Raw genomic sequence first — 23,365 nt, forward strand, 5'->3', positions numbered from 1 at the left:
AGGCAAGGTAAGTGGCTATGATTTATGGTTCAAAAGTTATTCAGCTTTAAAAAAACTGTGTCTCTTCTCCTGCATTGCTCCCATCTTACTGCATCCATGTTGTCTCACTCCCTGCATACAGGTATTGTTGTAAATGAGTAGGGGGAGGGTTGTGTTCTAGAGCAGTGGTTCTCAACTGGTCCGGCCTCAGGACCCACCAGTCTGTCTTACGACAGATCGCAACCCAAGTTTCAACAACACGTTTAATTAATTGAATATGTTGCAGATTGGAGCATGATTGGACCAAAACACCCAATATAAAAAAAAGGGACAAAACTAACAAATTTTAAAACCCTCTTTCCCCAGAATTGTGTGTTAATTTTTGCCAGTTTTCCAGAGAACTTGTGAAATTACTTCATTACCATAGGAAAAGTAGCCATTTATTGCAAGAATAGGTGACAAATTAGTTGAATATTGATCAAACATTTAAATGTACCCAATTTCACAGTAAAACGGGGTAAAATAAAAGGTATCAATGTATGTCCAATAAGGACTTCAGGACTTTTGCCACCATTTTTTTCAGACACCTACTTGCGTCCCACTGAAAACTGCTCTATGACCCATTTTTGGGTCCCAACCCACCAGTTGTTTCAATTTTGTTCAGAGGGAGAGAAGAGGGGCAGGGTGACGGGTAATAGGCAGTGGCGAGAGAAGAAGACAAGCTGGCAGCTGCATGGAAGAAACATTTGGTGTTATTTTAACTATATATAAAAGATAATGTCTTATAGTACATCACATTTGACAGTATATTGATATATTCGAAAAACTCAATATACTGTATATTGCCCAGCCCTATTTGTCAGTGGCAGAAAAGTTCCCCAGGAACAAGAAACCTTTTGAGAACTCTGCATGAAGCAAGGTCTAAAGTTATGGTGCATCCATTTCATCTTGGAATTTGGAAATTCCGAGTTGACATGGTCACAAATGTTAACCTGACACGCCAGATAGACAGTTTCATATTTCCCTTGCATGGATATTTCACATTCATCCGGGAAAGCTTGCTATCGAGGCATTGTAGAAGTTGATTGGATGAACATTCTGTCCGTCACATTCATGATGGGCCAATCAGAGCGACAAAACGTGATGTAGTAGCATGCATGTGCAGCTCTGCAACAAGCCAACCGGTAAATGCTATTGTAGTTTGGGAACTGTGGATTATGATGTGGATTAAATGCCACGGTCGGTTGGGAGAAGAGCAAAAATGTCTTCTCTGCCAAGTGGAGCTTACAGTGTTGCTCATTGCTCTTGTTTCAATAAAGAAACGTTGTCCAGTTCTGATTAAACTAGGGCTAAACGATTTGAGAAAATAATCTAATTGCTATTTTTCCCCCCAATATTGCGATTGCGATTTAATATGCTCTTATTTTTAGGTTCCTATCTTATGTATTATTCAACAAACATAAACAGTAAATCATTCTATATTATAACCAACACAATATCAGATTAAACCAGGGATAAAAGATTTGAAAAAAAAAAAAAAAAATCTTATTAGGATTTTGGCTCATATAGCAAATCTGATATCAATTGCTATACTAAAGGGATACATTTTTTCTGTTATTCTCATTTACATTGGAAAAATCATCACGTACAGGAAAAGCAGGATTTTAGTAAACTATTCTGAATGAAAGACACTTGTATGCATGCATAATGTGTCGAGCATGAAACCTCTGCTACAAAAAAACTGTATCAAATTGATACTTTGACATATTTCAGGTTAAAAAAATATTGCACTGTCTGTGATTTGAAGATTGCAGCAGGTCATATTGCGATTTAATCTAATTTGCGATTAATTGCCCAGCCCTAGATTAAACTGCCACTACGCCAATGCTACAGCCAAGGTAACTGCTCCACCAGCTCCTATTTCATACACAGACCTACACTACACCCCCTGCTCCCCTTCCCCCATAAGTCTTGCAAACTGCCAAAGCAGGTCAGCAAAAGAGCAGAAACATGTTTTCCACCATGAAAAGCTCTTAACTCATTGAGTGCCAGCCCTATACATATATATTCGTCAATGGCACTCAGTGAGTTAATGCTGCTCTGTTGCTCTTCATTGTAAAAAGCAATGTGGTCCAGTTGTGATAAAACTGCCGCTATATCCCAACACCAGTAGGATGAAAGTTACTGTTGGCTCACAACTTGAAAAAGTTTTTGCCTTGTTCTCCTCAAATGACACTTTACCCCAAAAAACCTATATATATCCCTATCACTTTCTCATTTCTCAACAAGTTTTCAGATTTATAGACAACTAATACACAAACAACTACCAGAGTTTATTTGAAGTCTAAATAAATAAATAAATAGCGGTCCAGTTTATTTACTACCTTCTACCTACAAAGTATTGATCTCATGATAGTATATGCTAACAATTGCTGAGGTTGTGTTTAGAAAGAAACTGTAAAGGAAGAAGAAAGAAGAAGGAAAGAAGTATTTCAAGGGTATGTGGGAAGAAAAGACAACAAAACAAGAAAGGGAACATTTCATGTAAACAACTGAACATGCTTGGATTTATGCTAGTATTGTGTTTTATTATTATAGAGAGACTTACATCCATGTCATCACAGAGCACCGAGCCAGATCCATACTGCAGCTTGCACTGATGAGCAGCGCTGTATAAAACCCCAGGAAGCACCAAGTTCAGAGATAGTTTATCCTTCACAGGGGGATCATCCAGGCACCAACCCCAGCCACGACTGTAAGAAAAAGAAAAAAAAAAAACAGAGCACAATGAGTCTTTTGTTGAACACACTACAAATGTCTTTCAGCATTTTATCAAAAGTAAAATTTTCCACTATTTTCCCTCTCTTTCTGTTTGCAGCAAAAAACATTTGAAAACACTCCTGAATTTTAAGGCTGGTCATTCAAAAACAGGGACAGGCATTTTTATCAGAAGTTAAGTATCCAGTGCCTTTACAAGTTATTCATCCCCTTGGATGTTTTATCCTTTTAATGATATTATTAATCAACCATGGTCAATATAATTTGGTACTTTTTGACAAAAAACACACAAAAAACCCACCTCTTAATGTCAAAGTTACAACAGATTTCTATAAAGTAATTTCAATTAAATAAAAATATTAATTGTAAAATAAGTCAGTGCATAAATATTCATCCCTTTTAAAGTGACTGATATAATTCAACAGAGGTCTGACTAATTGGTCCTAATAGTCTCACTTTTAGTGTAACAGTGATCACCTGAGCGCAGTGAATGTGTCTCGGTGATTGTAGTATAAAGACACCTGTGTCTGGAAGGTCCAGTCACTGGTTAATCAGTATTTCTGGCCACCATTACACCACAAAGCCAAAAGGACACTCAAAGCAAGCCAGAGAAAAGGTTATTGAAGAGTATCAGTCAGGGGATGGATATAAAAAAATATCTAAGGCACTGAACATCCCCCAGAGTTCAGTTAAATCCTTTATCAAGAAATGGAAGGAGTGTGGCATTTGTGTAAGTCAGCCTAGATCAGACCATCCTCAGAAACTGAGTGACTGTGCAAGAAGGAGACTAGTGAGAGAGTCCACAAAGACACTCATGACTACTCTCAAAGAGTTACAAGCTTCGGCAGCTGAGCTGGTAGAGACTCTGCAGACAGACTCTGCGCTGTTGAAGTAAACTCAGATTAAATCTGGACTACAGTTTGCCAAAAGGTATGTGGGAGACTTAAATGTGACTTTTTGGCAGCATCATGCTCTGGGGATGTTTCTCAGCAGCCAGCAGCTTGGAAAGGTAGAGGGTAAAATGAATGCTGCAAAATATAAGAACATCCTGGAGGACAATGTTATTGAGACTGCAAGAAATATGCTGCTAGGGAGAAGATTTTATTTCCAGCAAGACAACGACCTAAAGCACATTGCAAAGCTACACAAAAACAGCTTTAAAGACAACAAGGTGAATGTTCTGGAGTGGCCAAGTCAAAGCTCAGACCTCAATCCAATAGAAAATTTGTGGCTGGCCTTGAAAAGGGCTGTTCATGCCCAATCCCTGGGCAACCTGACAGAGCTTGAGCCTGATTGAAACCTGATCCCCATACAATCTGACAGAGTTTGAGCAGTTTTGAAAAAACAATGGAGTAAAAAGATGTTCATGCCTGACTGAGATCTATACACATGCAATTTACCTCCCATTTCTTACCAACACAAATGGGCCTACTGATCAAGGTGAGGTTTATATAAACTACATCCTCTAGTCTTGATCGACTTTGCTACGTCGGCATCTGCGCCCAATCAAATGTTGATATATAGTATGTATCTATTTTAGATTTTTATCTGGGCTTTTGCATTTATTAGATAGGACAGTGAATGGAGGAGAAAATAAGGGCGAGAGTGTGGGGAATAACATGCAGGCAAGGAGGCACAGGCTGGACCTGAGACCCGGGCCACCTTCTCAGAGGACACAATCCCCAAACCTGGGACAGGACCTTACCGCCAAGCCATGAGCTCCCTGTACACTCAGTCAAATATAGTCTGACAAACCAGAAGTAGTCATCCTTTCCATCAACTGCAGTAATATTATATTTGTGAACACAGTGATAGTTTAACAAGCATACAGTTAAGTACCCACTATTTAAAAACATTGTGCTTAATGAAACTGTTAAAAAGGGATTTGAAGCATTTTCATTTTCCTTTAAAGGAAAAACAGTTGCAGGGAAATGTGCAAAGAAATTATGAATTAATGCAAGGCAGCTTACGTCAGTTAAACAACAACAAATAATTATCTATCACAATCAGTGAACACACATTAATTACCATGAGTGAAAAGTTATAATCCTGTCTACGTAATGTCATTCATTCAAATGCAGACTACTGTGAAAAGTGATTTATTGCAGAACAGTCATTAGTTCTGAAGGAAGGTAGTTTAAAATGAAGGTAGTTTTATAGACAGTGGCAGCAGGAGCAGTCTGACTGACACTGACTGAAATTGATTTCGAAATGAGCTGCAGGAAAAGTGTCCAACATTACCTGTTAAGTGACTTCCAGGGGATGGAGTACAGCAACGAGCATCATTTAATCTAGATTCAGTGTCTCATTACATCCTTCCATTACCATGGCCAATTGTGTTTTACTCTGCCAGCCACTGTAGCTGTGAGGGTTGCACTAAAAAACCCGTATGCAGTGTTAACTTAACCCAGAACTGCATTGTCTCAGACATGCAAAAGAAGTTAATAAAAATAACAGAGCTGTATTTTTTATTTTTGTTTTTACAAGTTTCAAAGTGTCTGTTAAACAAAATCAGATTAAGAATAAATTCATGTTGGGAGTTTTGAAATATTTCTTTGAAAGATGATGAGGCAGCAGGGAATCGAAAAAAGAAAGACTCTAGAGGTAAAAATGTAAGATTATTAGTGCTGTCCAGTGATTAAAAACATTAAAAACTTTTTGATTCTTTCCTGTGACTTTCCTTTTAGAAAAAAGTAGACTACATAGGGTTTCACGGTTGTCTCTTTCTCTCTGAACACTGAACAAGGTGTATGCCATGTTCAGTGAGAGTCAATGACAAGCACACTTTAACTACAGGCTTTAACAAACAGTTTTAATAACTAAAAACTGTTTAACATCAAGTGTTTGGAAGGAGAACCCGCTAAAATATTCAAAAATCATCTTTTTTGCGGGAAGTATCTCAGTTAAAACAAACTGCTCTCTGAATCATCATTCTCTGAACATGAAAAAAAATACAAGACTATTGCTCATCATCTTTAAAATATAAAACCTTAAGATAAATTTAAAACTAGCCTCTGGATCCTAGATCTCTGGGTGTATGAAAATAAATTGAAATCTTGCACAAAATTAATAGACATTGCATGTTGCCCTGTTTGCATCTTTTTTTGAGAAATGAAGCCCCACTTAAGACCATATTAGCCTGCTTTTCTGACTCTCCAGCATTTTTACTTCCTCAACTTCTCTGCTATTGCTTGCTTCACTGACTGTCTCTCGCAAGACCGTGTTTTTAAAGGTACATGGAAGTAAGGAATTGAAGGGAACCGTTAAGGGTTAGGGTAAGCCATGTTTTGTTTAAGTCATTGCAGACTGTGTGTTTTTCAGCTATGTATAGCTAATGGTGAATATGAGTACAGATATACCTCCATGAGGTATACAGTTGCCAGACAGTGAAAGTTAAGTCAAGCATAAGAAGATATATAGTGCTTAAGAAGCTACATTATGGTATAATTTAATGCAACTCCATAAGGCTGCAGTGTCCTCTGATAATGAAAATCTAACTGTTGGATGAGCATCCTGTCTGTCACATACAGCACCTATTCAAAGCCCAGTCCTCAATCTGATAAAATGTGTAGCTGGCCTTGAAAAGTGCTGTTCATGCCCAATCCCTGGGCAACCTGACAGAGCTTGAGCATTTTGCAAAGAGGAATGGAGTAAAACTGCAGTGTCAAGATGTGAAAGCCTGATTGGAACCTTTCCACACAGACTCAGTGCTGTGACTGCAGACACACACCTTAAGTTCCTGATGGTGACTGGTCTGTTCATTCTCTGGGCAGGAACACACATATGAGGCTGAAGCTTTGTAAGATAGATCTACCTGTTGACAGACATGGAATCTGGCTAATCCTTTGGCTTTTTTCTTTGGTTTTTGCTTGTAGTCACAAAATCAAATTAATCTATTGTAACTGAGACAGCAGTTGCTTGAACCAGTCAGTGATGTGTGAAAGACAAATTAGAAAATGTTAAGAAAAGTCTGCAATAACAACCTGCTGCAAAAACATCTAGATGCCATGTAACATTTTATATATATTATCTTACATTATACTCATGTTTCACATTTATATGCCGAGCCTCTAACCTGACACTCCAGATGGATTTGTTTCACACATCCATTTGGGAAAGCTTCAATAGGAAACGTTTGAGAAAAGTGTGATTGGGTGAACGTTCTGTCCGTCACATCTCTACGGGCCAATAAGAGCAACAAAACACATGACATAGCCGCTATCAAGCTGCGTGTGCGCAGCTACTGAGGAATAATGTGAAACATGTCAACTATAGACATGTTAGTACTCGACTTTTGTCGTTTTTGAAAAGAAAATAACTCACTGCTCTTCTTTGTTCTTCTTTTAACGAAGAAATGTTGTCAAGTTCTGACAAAAAGTGGCACTTTAGCAGCATCCAAGCTAAGCTCTTCCTCCATAACTGCACCAGCTCTTGCTGCTGCTTGTTTACGTCTCGACTCTGCAGTGCCTGAAAGTACTGCCCCTCGTTGCTGATTGGTCCTGTCACTTTCTAACAGGGCCCAAACGGTTCAGATGGGAGCTTTGCAAGATGGATTCGCCAGTGAAAAACATGCAAACGGGCATATCCATCTGCTTTGCAAGGTTACCGAACCTCTGTATGTGAGCTTCAAGATTACACAGACAGAAACATCAGATTTACAAGCTGATTGTTTTGGACTCCACAACGAAATCATTGATCTGAGGTCAGCTGACACTCACTGCTGAACAGCAGCAATTAAAATGTTCTCCATGAGTGCCTCTGCACTGAAAAGCAGCTCAAAGGGCAAATTAGGTTCTTGTGCAGCCTTTGTCAAAGCCAACTTTCCTGGAAATGTTTCTGTGTATTATTTGACTGTTTCCAGAATCCATTAACTTCAAAGCAAATTTACAATCAATATATGAGCCAGGGTGTATGTGTGAGATATCTTTAGGCTATATAGCTTTGCAGCAATTGAATTCACTTCAAACAGGCACAATTAAGTTTTCTTCCACACAGCCTCTTTGGCCTGTCTGGAATTTTCCTCTGGACATTAAAGAGTTCCTCTGTTTATGAGTAGTTCATCTGTGTGATAGTATCTAAATCACTCAGCTGAGGGTGACCTTCTACATTCCACATAAAATAACACCTACAGACAAAACCCTCTGAAGCAGCGTGACAGCATAGACCACTCTAGCTGTGCACAATGGAAGCCTTGTCTTGCAGTCAAATAAAGAGGTAAAATACATTAAAATGCTGGCTGTAAGAGGAAAGAAACCAGGAGATAAACATCAGCTGTCGAGCCTCATGTGAAGAAAATTATCAGAGTGGTTGTGTGGTTTTGGATTGGCTGGCTGAGGTTGGAGGTCAACAGATACTGCAGAAAAATAGGGATGAAAACAGGGATGCACCAGCTGAGAGGTGTAGGTGGACTGAAAGCATGTTGACTTGATTGCTATTTAGGAGTGGGTGGTAAGCTAGTGACAATATAGTCACCTGAAGTATGCCAAAAAAAGAGACACTTGCCTTTAGTTGTCAAGAACACATAACTTAAAACAACCAATTGCTCAACAAAACACCACAGTGGCTGATAAACAAAGGTAGCGCAACACTGAGATTTGTGAACAACAGTAGTTTAGACTGAGCCCTGGTTTTGTGCTTGTTTTATTCTGACAGTACAACCAGGTGAATCTAGCACCAGCCTTTCACTGTAAACTGTGGCTCAGCAATCAGATAAACATATCTCTCCTCCAAATTTGATGTTATTAAGCAAAGATATGCTTGCTTGCAGAGGATCTGCCTGATAAAAGGTGATTTTTAACTGACAACTCACTTGTCTCATGTCCAACCTGAAGCAGCGTCAAAGGAGTGGCTGTAAATGCTAAAAGGAATAAAAGAAATAAAAGCCCAAAGATTCAATCACAAGCTACATGATATTTGAGGACATAGTGATTTGTAACACATCTTTCTCTGGTCTCATGCACAGCCATAAGTTGAGTTTCATATTCCAGGTTTGTAGTACGTGATCCTCTTTTCACAAACACAATCCCTTTTAATTTCCTAAAACCACAGTATATTACAATTACCATGTGAAGCTAAAAAACCCCACTGGGATATGAATGTCAGGTCATATGGCCACCTGTATCAGTCTTTATTAAAAATGTCATCTCTCCTCACTGAGGAATGATTTCTGGACTAGCTCTAATTAGCCCGGGCTAAGTCTAAGTGGATTTTAACAGGTGTTTATGTTGAGTTTATCTTTTTGTTAAATGTATGATTCCTGGAGACAAATGAGCAGTAAAACATTATCTAATGTACCAAGATGTGAAGCCAAAGTGACAGCACTATTCACCTGGGGTGTCCAAACTTTTTCAACTGAGGGCCACATACAGAAAAATATAAGGATGTTATGGCATCTTCCATATCCCTCATCTTGAGGATATTAAAGTTAGTAAAACCTATCTGATATAGGGTCAGATATGCTAAGTGGTTGAGTATGCTTTAATGGCTAAATGACAGCAGAATAGGCAATAAGTCAATCACTTTAAGGAATTTTGGGAGGCCAATTAGAACGCAGGGGGCCTTGTCAGCCCTGGAATGCCATAGGTACTGCTAATTACTGCCGTAAGCCATCAGGGTGTTCTAAATCAAGATACAGGTATTATTTTGGCTGCCAATATGTTTGCAATATGTTTACAAAAAAAAATCTTGCCTCCTCCTCCTCCCTGTGTCAGAGCTGCTGTCAAATGTTTACAAGAAGGCGTCTGCTTTTCGACTCAGTATCATATGAGAGTTGTTCTCCACTGCAGCCTGTGTATCTGCTAAAGATGTTTAAACCAATGTCTTGCTTGTCCAAAAAAGTAAAACGAAGGCTCAATTTTGGTTTGAGACTGCAGAAACTGCACATAAAATATTAAATTCTAGCAAGTCTAAAACTTATAATAGAGGAAAATGCCTTTGACTTTACTGTGCCCCTGTAGGAAGCACAGCAAGCATTTGCATTGTTAAGTACAAGTCAAATTAATCGAAAATTGCACTTTAAAATGAGCAACAGGAGTACTACAAGCCTGGTTTTTTCTATTATACCTAATTAAATAAAGCTGATTGTTAAAATTGAGTGACTTGTAAACTGTTTGATCCTGGTAGATATTTGAATCCAACAGCAACAGTGGCAGGTAGATGAAAAAGTTTAATTCCAACCCTGCCTTACTGGCCTACATATGAGACAAAATCCCATTTTCAGGTGTTTGAAGGGATAAAACTATGTCTGTTTTTTGGACTGGTATAGTAAAACAAAATATTTACTCATTTCTGATGATATAATCAATAAATATATTTTACTCATATACCATATAATACATTTGACTCCAGAGGTCATCAACTACATTTTTGTAAGGGTCATCTTATGTCTATGCAGTGGGGGCTGGACCATTAAATGACCTAAATAAAAGCAAACTCTCTGTCTAAATAATTTTTTATACTTTGAAATGTACCTTATTTTTAGCCTTTAGCAGTGAACTCAGTCCCTATTAGTGCTGCCAGCCACAAGGGGGCAATTGTGATATTTAAGCCACAAATATCTGGGACTGCCATGTAGTGTTATGGGAATATGCTGCATCCTGATTGGTGAAAAACAAAAACAGGTCTCTTGTTTTGATTCTCAGGCAGTAAAAAATAAAATCTCTACCCCCCTAAACTGTTTACACAGAAACCTGCTGCTTCAATCAAGAATGGAATTAAGAGTATGTGGTTGTCATTCTCTTAATCATTACTCACAATGATTAAGGAAAAATAAAGAAAAGATACCCTAAATACAGCAATATATTTTTTTCTTCCGCACATTTTCTAAATTAAATCAAACTTCTGGAGGCCAGATGAGAAGCTGTGGGGGGCCTGATGTGGCCCCTGGGCCCCCGGTTGATGATCAGTGTATGCAGATCCTTTTAAAAGGGGGCACATCATTTAAAACACAGTGTTCAGAGTTGCTTTACACCGGTCAAAACCCTCCTCTGGTGTTTTGACTTTTACTGTGCTTTAAAAGTAAAATAGTCAGTGCATGAAGGGCTTCAAAAGCAACTCTGAAGATTCATTTACCATGAGGTTTTCGTACTGTGGTAAAAAAGACAATCATACTCTTCAAATCCCCAGTTGACAGCTGTGACTGTCTGTAGGTCTTAATCTCCTGGCTAAAGATTTATAAAAAAGAACAAAAAGTTTGAACTTAGTAGTTTCAGACATTCTTTCACCTGTCAAACTTTCAGTTCATGAAGAAACAAGATTAAATTCAAATCACCAAGTCTTTTTCAGCCACAGCTGCACTTTGGGTACAACACCAACATGGTGCACTGCTTACACTCTCAATATTCAAGTCCTGGGTACTTTTCTCTGGCAGACTCCTTTTGATACAAACGTTATCTTTAACTGTGTACACAATGAGGCTTGTAAGTGCTGAGACAGCGCTCTCAGTCTCCTTTCTAATTACTGACATTCAAACACACCACACACATTCACGAGCACACACAAACCGGTAGCCTTTGTAAGACTCCTACGAGTGTAAATATCGCCCTCCGGCCCTATTTTTTCCACCATGAATTCAGGAAGCTGTAACGCTGTTGAGGAGCTGAACACCCACCAAATGGATTCCAGATGCTTGGAGCTGAGAAACTGGGGCAACTACAGTGAACTATTTCAGACATTCAACACATGTCACATTGAAGCCAGAGCTACAGTGGACTTCTCTGACAGCAGCAGCTGACAGCATGGGTGTCTGGGACTCACACGCTGTGCTGTAGTTACTTTTAGACAAATATTCAGATATACAGTATCAGTTTGTATTTTTATCTGACTTAAGTGTAACAGTGAGCAAGAAAGGCTTTTAGACTGCCTACACCCTTTAAGAAAGGAATAAATTTTACACAAAAATTAATTCCCCTATTTACTTTTCTCACATGCTTCTATTACATCAATTCATGAGCAAATGTAGCTACAGGGGTCGTTTTAATATCAGATTTTTAATTTTATTGAAATTCTAGTAAAAGTCAAACACCACAGCAATAAGAATAGAAGTCCTATGTACCCAGGATTGATTGATTCTTTATTTAATTGTTGAAAAGTGTAGATAAATTCCTGCACAATCTAAGGCACAGTTCCTGCTGATCTTTGAAAAGTCTTAAATTAAACTTTTGAAATTAAGGCCATAAGAACTCTTAAAAAGTCTTCATTTTACCTGTGAGAGGTCTGTAGTTTTAGAAGGCACATTGCCTAAGGCGTTTCTCTTATTCAGTCTTCATTTTCTAGCTAGATTGTCCTATTTAAATGATTCTTTTTTGTCTATATGTTTGTCCATGTTACAGTTAACTGCATTTACAGAAGTACTGCCAGTACCTATCTGTATCTTCAATCTCCCCCTCAGTGTGGGCAGGGTTAGAGTGAAGCCTTCAGTGTGGAAGAGAAATTAATGAAATGATTTAAGAAAAGAAAACAAAATGTCTTCAGCCACAGACAGACTCATTGTTATTAAATGCTGCCCCAAGAAACAGCAGGAAAATAGTGAAATCAGCACGGCAGTAAGGATTAAAACTGTAGCAAAAGTTCTCTGTCTACATGTTCACAGTCCCTCCATGTCTGCATCTCTGTCCCTCTCTATGTCCACCAGTGTGCCTTGATATCCAATAAATTGTTATTTAACACCATGGCTTGTTGCATTTTGGATAAAATTGCATTTTAGTGAATTATAGCAAAGCTGTTACATGGGATGAGTCACTCATGCCTCATTTCAGTTTTAAGAACTTAAAGACAGCTCATTAGACACGCCAGAAATCACCTGAACCATGTGTTATTAAATATTAACTTTTTACTGTTCACATACTTCCTATTCAGTACATAACAAGATACTTTTTTTTGGTCAAGTTCTTAAAATCTTCAATTTTCATAAAAGCAGGTCTGTATCAAAGCTGGAAGTCAGTCACCCTAAGTTAAAGACCATATAATAAAGGTGTGAGCAATCGCAATTAATCAAAATCCTCAAATTGCGATGAAAAATGTTAATCTTTTGACAGCCCTATGACAAACACAATATTTGGTAGATTAAGATAAGGCTGGACAATTTTGAAAAAACATCTGTTCGCGGTTATTTTTGACTCTTTGCAAATACGATAAAAACTGTTTTAGTAAAGGGAATGACTATCTTATGTCTTTATAATAAGACATAAAACTTAATTAAATAGAATTTACATTTGAATGTGCACATGATGTGTAGAGCATGTTCTCTGCCACAAAAACCGTTTTAAACCAATATTCTATCTTGAATATTTTGAAACTCATTCCAAGTTCAAGAAATATTACACAATATTACACAATTGCAATTTGACATTGCAGTGAGACAATTAAATCAATATTTCCATTTAACTGCCCAGCCCTATCTGGTATCAGGTATCTCCTTAATATACCATGAATAGTGAAGCTGCTGGCAACACATTTTTTAAAGACTCAGTCATAGCAAATAAACCTTGTGGGGTACTGGTTACTTTGTAATGATAACTTGATTCAAGACAGTAACTTCCAAGCTAGTAGTAATAATGGTAAGAGTCAGCTATTTTTTGTGAATGACAGGAGCCAGATCTTAGAGCCAGCTTGTTGATATGATGCAGGCAGAGCTGGCACTGGCAGAGCACAGGAATAGACTGGAAATCTTACAACCCATGTAAATTGTTAAATCAGCGTTGCTTGAGTTGTCTACCCGGGCCAGCTCACAGGCATTACACTGTTTGTTTAATAGACAGAATAAAAGCCAAAATGGAACCAAACGAAAAGCTGTCTGGGAGCTGAAAAGATGGGTCTGATCAGACGATCAGATCTCAAGAGAGCTGCAATTCCCATCAGTACGTGTGAGGGTGGACAGACATGGATAACGCCATGCTTTTTGTTTAGAGGCAGTCTACCACAGATGACTTTCACTGATGGAACGCTCTTTAATGCATATCAGCAGGGATGTTCTGATCCCGATCACATGTATCGGATCGGGGCCGATACTAAGCATTTCTTAATTGATCGGCGATTAGCAATTTGATCCGATCAGCCCAGGTGATCGTTTACATCAGTTGCCGTAAATGGAACATAATTTACGACAGGCCGTAAACGCGCTAGTAACAACAAAGCAGCCACGGGTAGCAACATTAGCATTCCTGTGTTTAAAATGTCAGCGGTGTGGAAAAACTACAAACTTGAGAGTGAAAACAGTTCAACGACCTCTTGCAGCATCTGTAACAAGAATGTTTCATGAGGTGGTAGCAGCAGAGCTGCGTTTAACACTATAAATTTTATCTGTCATCTCCGATCCAAACATGCAGCAGAATACGGTGACTTCACTACAGCAAAAGGCAGCTTCGACGAAGATACACATTTTGGACTTTAAGGGAAAAGACTAATACCCTCGAGAGAGCGTTTAGGCAAAAAAGATAACAGAAAAAGTGGTCGAATTCATCGCTTTGGACAACCAGCCCATCTTTGTGGTGGAGAATGTGGACCCATGCTATGCCCTGCCGTCTCGACATTACATTATTGACACTAGCTTACCGGAGCTATAAAACAAAGTATGTGATGCATGCTAGAGAAAAGAAACTTCACTGCCATTAGCTTCACTACAGACATTTAAAGCTCAGATGTTTGCCCAAAGTCACTGCTGAGCCTCTGAGAAAAATAAAGGGGGATGTAGCAGCTCTAGTTGCACTTTAGAAATTGCACTGAAATAACAAGAGTGTCTTGTATTTGACATCTGGGTTTTATTCCAGTGTTAATGTTTTGGTTTCCAACTCCGATTAAGCTGCTACAGTTTAAAAAATATTGTTGTTTTGAATCTGTATGATTCATATGTTTTTAATCCTAGTTAAACTTCAAGTTAAACAGTTTACACCACTTTAAAGTGGAGTTAGGATGTTGTCAATTCATTTTTGAGTTCAGTTCTTGTTGTGACTAATAGAGTCAAGTGAACTTCTAAGTGGAATTATAATATTTAAAATTCATTTATTGAATTCATATGTTATTGTGACTATTTACTCTGTTACACCACATCTTATTGAAAATGAGGTTATTTGAGTTCACCTTTTTGACAGGTCAGGTCATTCAGCTGACCATTTTAAGTGGATTTTGATTGTCTGATTGAATACTAAACGCCGCACTAAGTGAATATGTAAATTTATTTTTTTGATAGATAATTAAAGTGAAACACAGCTTTTACACCATTCTGAGCAGAAACGTGATTTTATGTTTTTTTTTTTAACAACAATATTGGCTTAACTGAGTTAAATGAAATAAGTTTGAGATATCTAGTAGTAACAATAGAAACTCTAATCTAGGTAATTATGAGTATCGGATCAGGACTCGGTATCGGCAGATATTCAATATTAAAAAAATCGGATCGGGATCGGAGGCCAAAAATGCTGATCGGGACAACCCTGCATACCAGTATGCAAAGCATCTACGCCACCAAGCCAGTCCAGATAAAGGCCTCTCAAACCACCTCTATGGAGTCTGAGCCGTCGAAGACCAAAATGTATTCCGTGCACACTCAGTAGGAAATCTTATCATTAATCATTAATCCATGTTAATGCAAGGTCTAAACTGAGTCTAAATGTCACAAACACATTGGCCATTTTTTTGGTCTCAAAGCCTTGCCAGTGCATTTGTACCATTTAGACAGTGCTTCTGTCTTTTTGGGTTGAAAATTAGGCTGAAGATCTGAGGATTTTTTTTTAAGCTCCAGCACTTGTCATTGCTTACAATAACAAAGGCTCTATCATTTGAAACACCTGGTATTGAAAAGTACGTTGATAATGCTACCACTCATTACCAACAAACTATTAACAACTATAGAAAAACACACAGAGAGCAATACAGCTAATCACGCCAGCTTTGATTTGTGATAATAGCAGAGAAAATTGCAGGTGTGGAACATGAGGAACTGTGAATAACTACAATTAAACGGAGCACGTGGAGCACAGGCAGCTCCAAACGCTGTTTTTCAGTGCAAGTAAGAGTTTTTTCAGTAAGGTTTGAATGTGTGCACAGCAGCAGGAAGGGGCGTCACATGTGTTAGACAAGCTGAGCACAAAGATGTCTCTGCTCTCAAGTCAGGAAATCAATGTAGTCTCAGAAAAGGTCTACAATGACTAACACACTACTAACTACTTTTTTTAATAGAAAAAACTGTATTTTCTATCACCATTTCTTTTTTTTTTTAATTCAAAGAGGGACAATGGCTATTGATCAACACAAAACTAGACAGTAAAATTAATACAAATTAACTGATATTCTGGGTTTTTCTGGGTTATTTGTGTAAGAAGAAGAGGTAAAGAATGGATGCATGTCACCACAACATAATATAAAAACAGCAGTAAAACAGAACAAATCATTCAACTAAATTTGCTCTGTTTTGAGACGGCGCATTGTGGTCTTGAGATGCTGATTGATATGACAAGAAAATCAGCTCTTAATAAGGAGAAAACAGATCTGTGAGCCTTGATTGTCAGCATACAATTCGTCACGTTTTATTTCTGTCTATCTTGTATATACACTCAACAAATCATTATAGCCAGGATTAACTGTCCTGAGCTGACATTTTGTATGCCCTGGTATGAAACCTGCAATCACTGCCTTATAAATAAGGCTCTAACACCTATACAAAGCCTTGTAGCCCCTCCTCTCCTCTTTATTATATCTTAATCAGTGTGCTACTCTAACACGTGCACATCTTTGGAGGTTTTCTTGTAATTTGCAAATATGAAGTGTAATGAGAATGTGAATACTCCAAGAATGATGCCATGAACTTTAGATTGTATTATGTTCATATATTTATTCAGGATCTGTCTCTGGTTTGGTTCCCACACTTGTGTTTTGCTCTTACATAAAGCTGTGAAGGAACCAGAGATGTACACAATTCATTTTTTCTAAGTCCAAGTCAAGTCTCAAGTCTTTGGTCACGAGTCCAAGTCAAATCTCAAGTCCCCGATGGCTGTAATGAGCATTCTATGATCTGCCTCTGATGTCCAGTCTGCTTAGACCACTGCATCGTTCTATCTAAGGAATTTAAATCCTGTACTGTATTATCACCATCAGTAAGATCAAACAAAACATTCTGTAGTGTACAAATGGCTCTAACAAACTATTTATTCTAAAATAAAATAAAAACTAAATGAGCGTCTCACTCAGACAGATCTTCAATAGAGTATCTTGAGTATTTCTCCTTCCATTCTTCTTAAGAAACTTCTGTCATCATTTATGGTGTAAATTTCTTTATATGGGTAAAATCAAGCTAAATTTTTACTTTCTTCAGCTGAAATCTCCTGGACTCCTTAGTTACTAATTTATCTGTTACAGCCTCTTATCCATCTGTTTCTCACTGCCTCTGTGAATTGTATTTTAAGTTTTAATTTTCCTATCGTCTTTTATATTCTTGCATTATTAATAAGGGGCAATGCAGATATTCAAACATTAATTTGTTCCCCATAAACATATGCTATTGATAGAGTAGGTGTGTGTGTGAGCGTCGCGTTTGTGTGCCATTGTTATGCAGAATGAGTGAAGATGAGGAAGAGAGGAGAGCAGCCGTTGGTGCTGCGTAAAAGACGCACCAACCGTCAAACGGAAGGGGAGGAAAGGGGAAAAGAGTGACAGGGGGACAAGAGAACACAATGGAAAAATTAAAAACCAAAGATTGTGCACGAGTCTCAAATCATGAGTCTGAGTCGAGTCTTGAGTCTTTTGTGCACAAGTCCAAGTCAAGTCTCAATTCACTGATGTGTGTGACTAAAGTGCGACTCGAGTCCAAGTTGCGGACTCGAGTCCCCATCTCTGGAAGGAACATTGGTATTGTTTTTTACAAGGCCGTACTACATGAACAGCACTCTTATTTATGTTCTTTTCTGACTCATAACTGTCAGTAGCTGAAACCTTCAGTTTCATGGGCATACCACGTATGAATTCCTCAAACTTGCTGTCCTTGGTAAAAGTCCTTCCAAAGTTCTTATGCCTCTTTACTGACAATAACCAAGGTCAGAGGCAGCATGTTTTCAGGTTTGGTTGCTATTGCATGAACAAGTACGTCAGTTGAGCCATCCAGTAAACACATATCTCCAGGGCTGCCCCTGGCCAGATTGAGACCCTAAGCAGACTCTGATACGAAGCCCCCCAACACTGCAAAGCCCCACCCCCACGCTAACTATAAGAAATATTATTAATTAATACAAATTTCTTGCAATTTAGCCTGAGTTAGTTGCATATAAAAGACACTATTTTTCTTATTTTTTTAATTTTCTTTTTAACATGAAATGAAGCCTGCAAGTTTTTTCTGTTAGAAATCTCGAGCACAATCATTCACACCTGACAGGCATCTTAATCAAATGACATGACTCACGTCCTCCTAAACTAGTGGGCTATTTAGCCCCAAGATTTCCAGTCTCTTCCTCTGCTGCATCGCTGCGCCTGGATCAACACGTGCTCTCACCTTTTATTCCAGCTATCTTTACAAATGACAGATAAGTTTACTTTTAAACTGTGTTGGCTGTTATCTGTCCCATCTACCTACTACAGCTTAATAAACTCCCTCTGGAAGGGTTATCAGAACAAGTACGGCGGATACAACTCGGGTCTCTCTTTTTACATTTATTGCACACACACAACAAACGCCCACACATTAGCCTCGACACTCTTAATCAGTCAGTTAGCTTGATGGTTACAAAGGTAGATAGACCTTAGTTAGGTTGTAAACCTGCAATGTAAACACAAAACAAAACCCAGAATTAACCAAGGCAAGTTTACAATTATTCAGTAATATCAAACAGAACAATAGTTTCAACTGCTGGAAAGCTATACAATGGCCTTGAATGAAGGAAAGCGCTACACGCTGTATTAGTGGGCTACTCTTGGCAGACACAATACAACGGAAAAGATTAGACAATGCAGAAACTTCAAGCGAGACCTCACATACTTTCTGACAGCTGCATGCTGTCTGATATATGTGCGTAAATTTAACAGCACCGGATGGGACAAGTGAGTCCTAATAGTTTTGATGCTATACAAAGAATTATCTGAGGGCATTTTGCAGGCAAAATGGTGCTAAAGAGTTATCGTGAAGTGATCACGGAAATTCGATGATTAAAAGCAGGTGAAAGCTGATCGTCTCTGAGTCAGCTGGTATTTCAGTGCAACATAATGAGGATAAAAATGATAAATACTGCTTAATGAAGCAACCACCTGGCACAAAATAATGGCATCTGAAAATGTTTTTAAGTGCCTTGGAGAGCTTTTTTCTGGATTTATTACCACATGTATCTTCACCCAAAGAGCGTGATCCTTTCTTTGCATATTTTTCTCCACTTTTTGTTAAATCTAATACTTAAGTGTGTTTATCTACCTTATCTACAATGACTGAAAGCCCTTTAAATTGTTTCCTCCTGTATATAAATATCATTAAAACAGAATATGTTTATCAAAGACCTTGGGGACCTCTGAATTGTTACATTAACAAGGTTGTGGACACAGAAACCTTGGATATAAACACACAAACTTATTCATAAATCACAAAGCAGTGTATTTGTGCATCATGTGTGGCACTCACTCCAGGAAGCGGGTGATGTACTGGCGGCTGCAGCGTGACCACCTGGGCAGGGAAGTGCCATACAGGAGCTGTGGAGACATGACGAAAGGTCGTTTCCCAATGGGTTCACAGTCATTACCGCTGCCATCATGCTGAATCCCAAAGCTGTGACATAAAAGCACATGGTGCACAGAGAAATATTAAAGTGATTGAGCAGAACATGGTTACAAGTGAACAAATACATGATCCTTTCAGTGAAGAGTGTGTTCTGTACATGCTTAGAAGGAAACATTCAGATTGAACTGTTTTAATGACTTTGCAGCAGTGGTGAGCCATGACATGAAGAAAGCATGGGCAGAGTGGTGATATGAGCTCACAAGGACAATACAGCGTCCCAACATATCTGAGCATTAGTACTTCTCTGATAATTACTCGCTGCTAATGTTCAACATCTGCTTTTGCAAAAGCTGGGATGAAACCAAGAATACCTCATGCTCTTACAACAAAGACAGCATGGCAACAAGGAGAATGTCTGAAACCAATGACCTTCAGAAACATTTAACTAATGGTAGCTAAATGCGGTGCAAACAAAAGAAAAATAACCCTGAGGACCTCCAAAGCACAGCAAAAAAGTGGTTAGAAAAGGAAATATAGAACTGACAGACCAGTAAAAAAAATGCGAGAGCAAAATTGGATATTGCACAACAGGTTTTGCTACTTGGAGAACAAAAGTTGGATTCTAGGCTGAAGAGAAAATTCTAAAAACTTATTTCACACCTTCACCTTAAGGAAGGAAGGGTAAAATTCATAATCGCAGCCTTTAAAAATACAGTTTTATTCAACCAGGTTTTGTAATAACACTTAATGGTTTGAGGGCTCCATATCTACTTATGAGTGTGTTGAAGGCAGGGTTTTTGGAAATTTTCACTAGAAAAAAGCTCATGGGCTAAAAGGAATTTCAAACAACTGCAGAGATAAAAATGGGTGCTGGGTGTTTAAGTGGGAACAAATCTTGAAGAAAAACACCTTTCCTCATTGTTTCAAACTGGCTGTGTGGATTGATTCAAATTACTGTAATTGAGTAGATTTCTTGTGTGCTTGTATTTTTTTGAGTACATTTCGGGACTTTTACTTAAAGTAGACTTAGACATGATGAAAACATACATATTTACCTCATTTTAGCAGGCATGTATGCCCACATTGGTAGAAAATGTTTGCTTGATGACCCTGATGAAGGACATGAGCTGGAACACATTGTCTGATAAAGTTACCTGCTACCTTGTTTTTTGTGAACTCTTAGTCGTAATCATCAAGATTGCTTTTACTGACCTAATGAACAGGTACTAACTGTTACTTATCAGATCTTCCCTTTTGGAAGAATTGCTCTACATCACAGCTTTTATTAAGTCTCGAAATAAATGAGCCTATCATTACCAGTACAAGTGTTGGTGTGTCATGGCTGCATGCTTAACTGTGTTTATCTTTGGTAGTTATGCAGAAAAGAATACCCACTGTGTGACATATGTTGAAACTACTGAGCTCATTAAATAAACAACCTACTATTACATCTGACTGCTGACATGACTTCAATTTACTGTTGCTGCTACAGTGAAGTAATTCTCGGAAGCCTGTATACACAAGGGACTGCTGTCAATCCAGTACTTGTTCATGCATTCATCTATGATTTTATTAACCTGAGCACACAGTATAACAGACTAGCTGCCTACTGTATAAATAGATGTGGTGTGGAATAATATAAAAGGCAGTCAGGATGAACAAATACACCAAAGATATTAGCCACAGTGTTTTCTATTGACTGAAGTCGAGTTGAATTAGTAAGAGGAAAAAGTGATTTGAAGTGTAGAAGGCATACTGATACAAATGGGTCGATGGAGTATAGGGGACTCAAACATTACTGTTAGCTGATTCTCTTAATCCACAGTCTGTTTGAGGCCTATACATGAGCCTATTACAGTATGTGTTATTATTCACCATCTGTTGGACTAACCACAGTTTTTCCTGTAATACAATAGCGGCACCTTTGGGGTGTGGTGAAACAGGAAGGTCACATCGTATATGTGCTGACAAATCTGCAATATGGTCCAAAATCTCTAAGGAATGTTTCCAACACCTTGTTGAGACTATGCCATGAAGAATGAAGGCAGCTCTGAACAAGGCAGTCTGGCTGCAGACCATTCATTTCTGACAGCTACTCTCACAGACCGTTCATCTGAGACGCTGTACATCTGTGAATGGAAATACATGCTAAAACCACCAAAAATATAAACCAGTGTAAGTCTACCAGCTTCAGGGTTGAAATGTACACAAACCTTTCAAAATAAAACCATATTTCACCTACAGATTAAGTGTTTTAGCTATATATGCATAATTGATTAATTGGACACTCAAAACATTTGTGATGCATCCACATTGTGCTATTTGTCAAATGTACAATAAAGTTTATTTAAAGAAGGAATCATCTCCTTAAATGTGTTTTGATTGATTGCACTTCTTGTTAAGCTTGTTGCCTGTTTATACTGAACTGATTGCTAACTACTGTCTTCTATTAACACTCGCTATTGATTTATACAGTAAATACAGGTGGTGCACAGGAGACAGTGAAATAAGTTCAGAGGAGAATAAACTCATTGAATCTGGGATTGGCCCTTAAAATATATATTATTTTCTATATGATAAGCTCATTTAATATTTCATTAAGGACAAAATAAGCATATATGCCTGCTTGCGTTGCAAAAGGCTATTTTGATCCGTACATTGATGGCATTGGTGCAAGAAAGGAAGTTAGCTGCAATGTATCCCTAATACAGCAAGCCCCTTTACTTTAATAATATTTTAATTTGAATTAAAGGCTGACCTATCATCTTAAAACATGCATATGCTTTCTGAGATATGTGGCATCTCACATAAGTGGTCTGCTGGAGGTCTGTCTGAGATCAGCGGTATGTAGCCAGACCCCTCTCGTTCTGAAGGCAAAAGGGGGTCCAACTAAGTACTTGGAAGGTGTACCTAACAAAGTGGCCTGTGAGTGGATAAACTAAATCAGAACTCTCTTTTCAATATTTCACAACCATGGTTAATCTTACTTTCAAGGTCTGAAAATCCACAGTGCTTGGATGAGAAACAGTCCAGACAGTGCACAATGGCTTTTTTAATTTCATTTTCACAGAGAGGAAAGAGAATCACATTCCTGTTAAAGACTCTAAGAACAACCTAGACGTTTTGTCCCGGCAAACAATTGACTGTTCAATAAGCACATTCTTTATTCAAAAATATACTGTTTGTATGAAAGCAGGGCTTGTGCAGTGCAGCTTGAGATAAGTTCTGTTATCACTAGCTGAGGTATATAAATCAAAATGACTGATGATTAATGCAGTGGAATAAATGCTTCCTGTATAAACCCTTACAACCCCACAGTCTCAGATAGGAAGCATGACAACTGCTGGTTATTGGTTCTCTGGACAACTGACATCCTCTGAGAGGCATCCTCCGTTTTTCTAATTTCACTGATACAACAGCATGAAGAGCTGCATAAGGAGGTTTGCAGGCTTATCAGAGCAGCATGGCCTCATGTCCTCTGCTGACTAGTGCTATAGAATATTAATGATTTTCATTGCTCTGCTTTAACTTTTGCAGAGCTTGAACCTCACAAAGGCAAGACGTGTGCTTTAAAATCAAACCAGCCACACAAAAATAACTGACTGAGAAAAATAAACTTTTAATTTTAGAAGAAAGCTTTGGTACATTTGTAAAAATCGTATTCTCAGGGTGCTTTATCACTGCTGGAGATAACATCTTCATACATCGTCTGTTTCCTTCTGAGAAAGCTTATCTGTTTGTTCATTTAAAGGCCATTTGGTCTTTTTGATTACAGTCTAATTACTGGAGAAACACAAATCCAGTTTGATAACAAAAGGCTGAATTAATAGTGAATTATTGTAAGATTAAAGTTAACAGAACAACAATTTAAGCATAAGCGGGCAATCAGAACTGATTCAAGATAAAATCAACTCTGTTTGGAAG

The 23,365-nt window shown here is 38.2% G+C and overlaps 1 protein-coding gene across 1 annotated transcript in view; it reads right to left on the reverse strand.

The window, feature by feature from the left end:
• The window catches only part of LOC121508925 (A disintegrin and metalloproteinase with thrombospondin motifs 7), a 135,224-nt gene that overhangs the window by 73,428 nt on the left and 38,431 nt on the right, over nt 1-23,365 (reverse strand). The window contains exons 8-9 of the mRNA XM_041786076.1: nt 19,346-19,489; nt 2,588-2,732 (exon numbers count right to left, since the gene is read on the reverse strand). Of these exons, the coding sequence (XP_041642010.1) occupies nt 2,588-2,732; nt 19,346-19,489 (289 nt within the window). The remainder of the gene's footprint in view (nt 1-2,587; nt 2,733-19,345; nt 19,490-23,365) is intronic.

Source organism: Cheilinus undulatus, linkage group 1 (assembly GCF_018320785.1).
Source record: "Cheilinus undulatus linkage group 1, ASM1832078v1, whole genome shotgun sequence".
Classification (NCBI taxonomy): domain Eukaryota; kingdom Metazoa; phylum Chordata; class Actinopteri; order Labriformes; family Labridae; genus Cheilinus; species Cheilinus undulatus.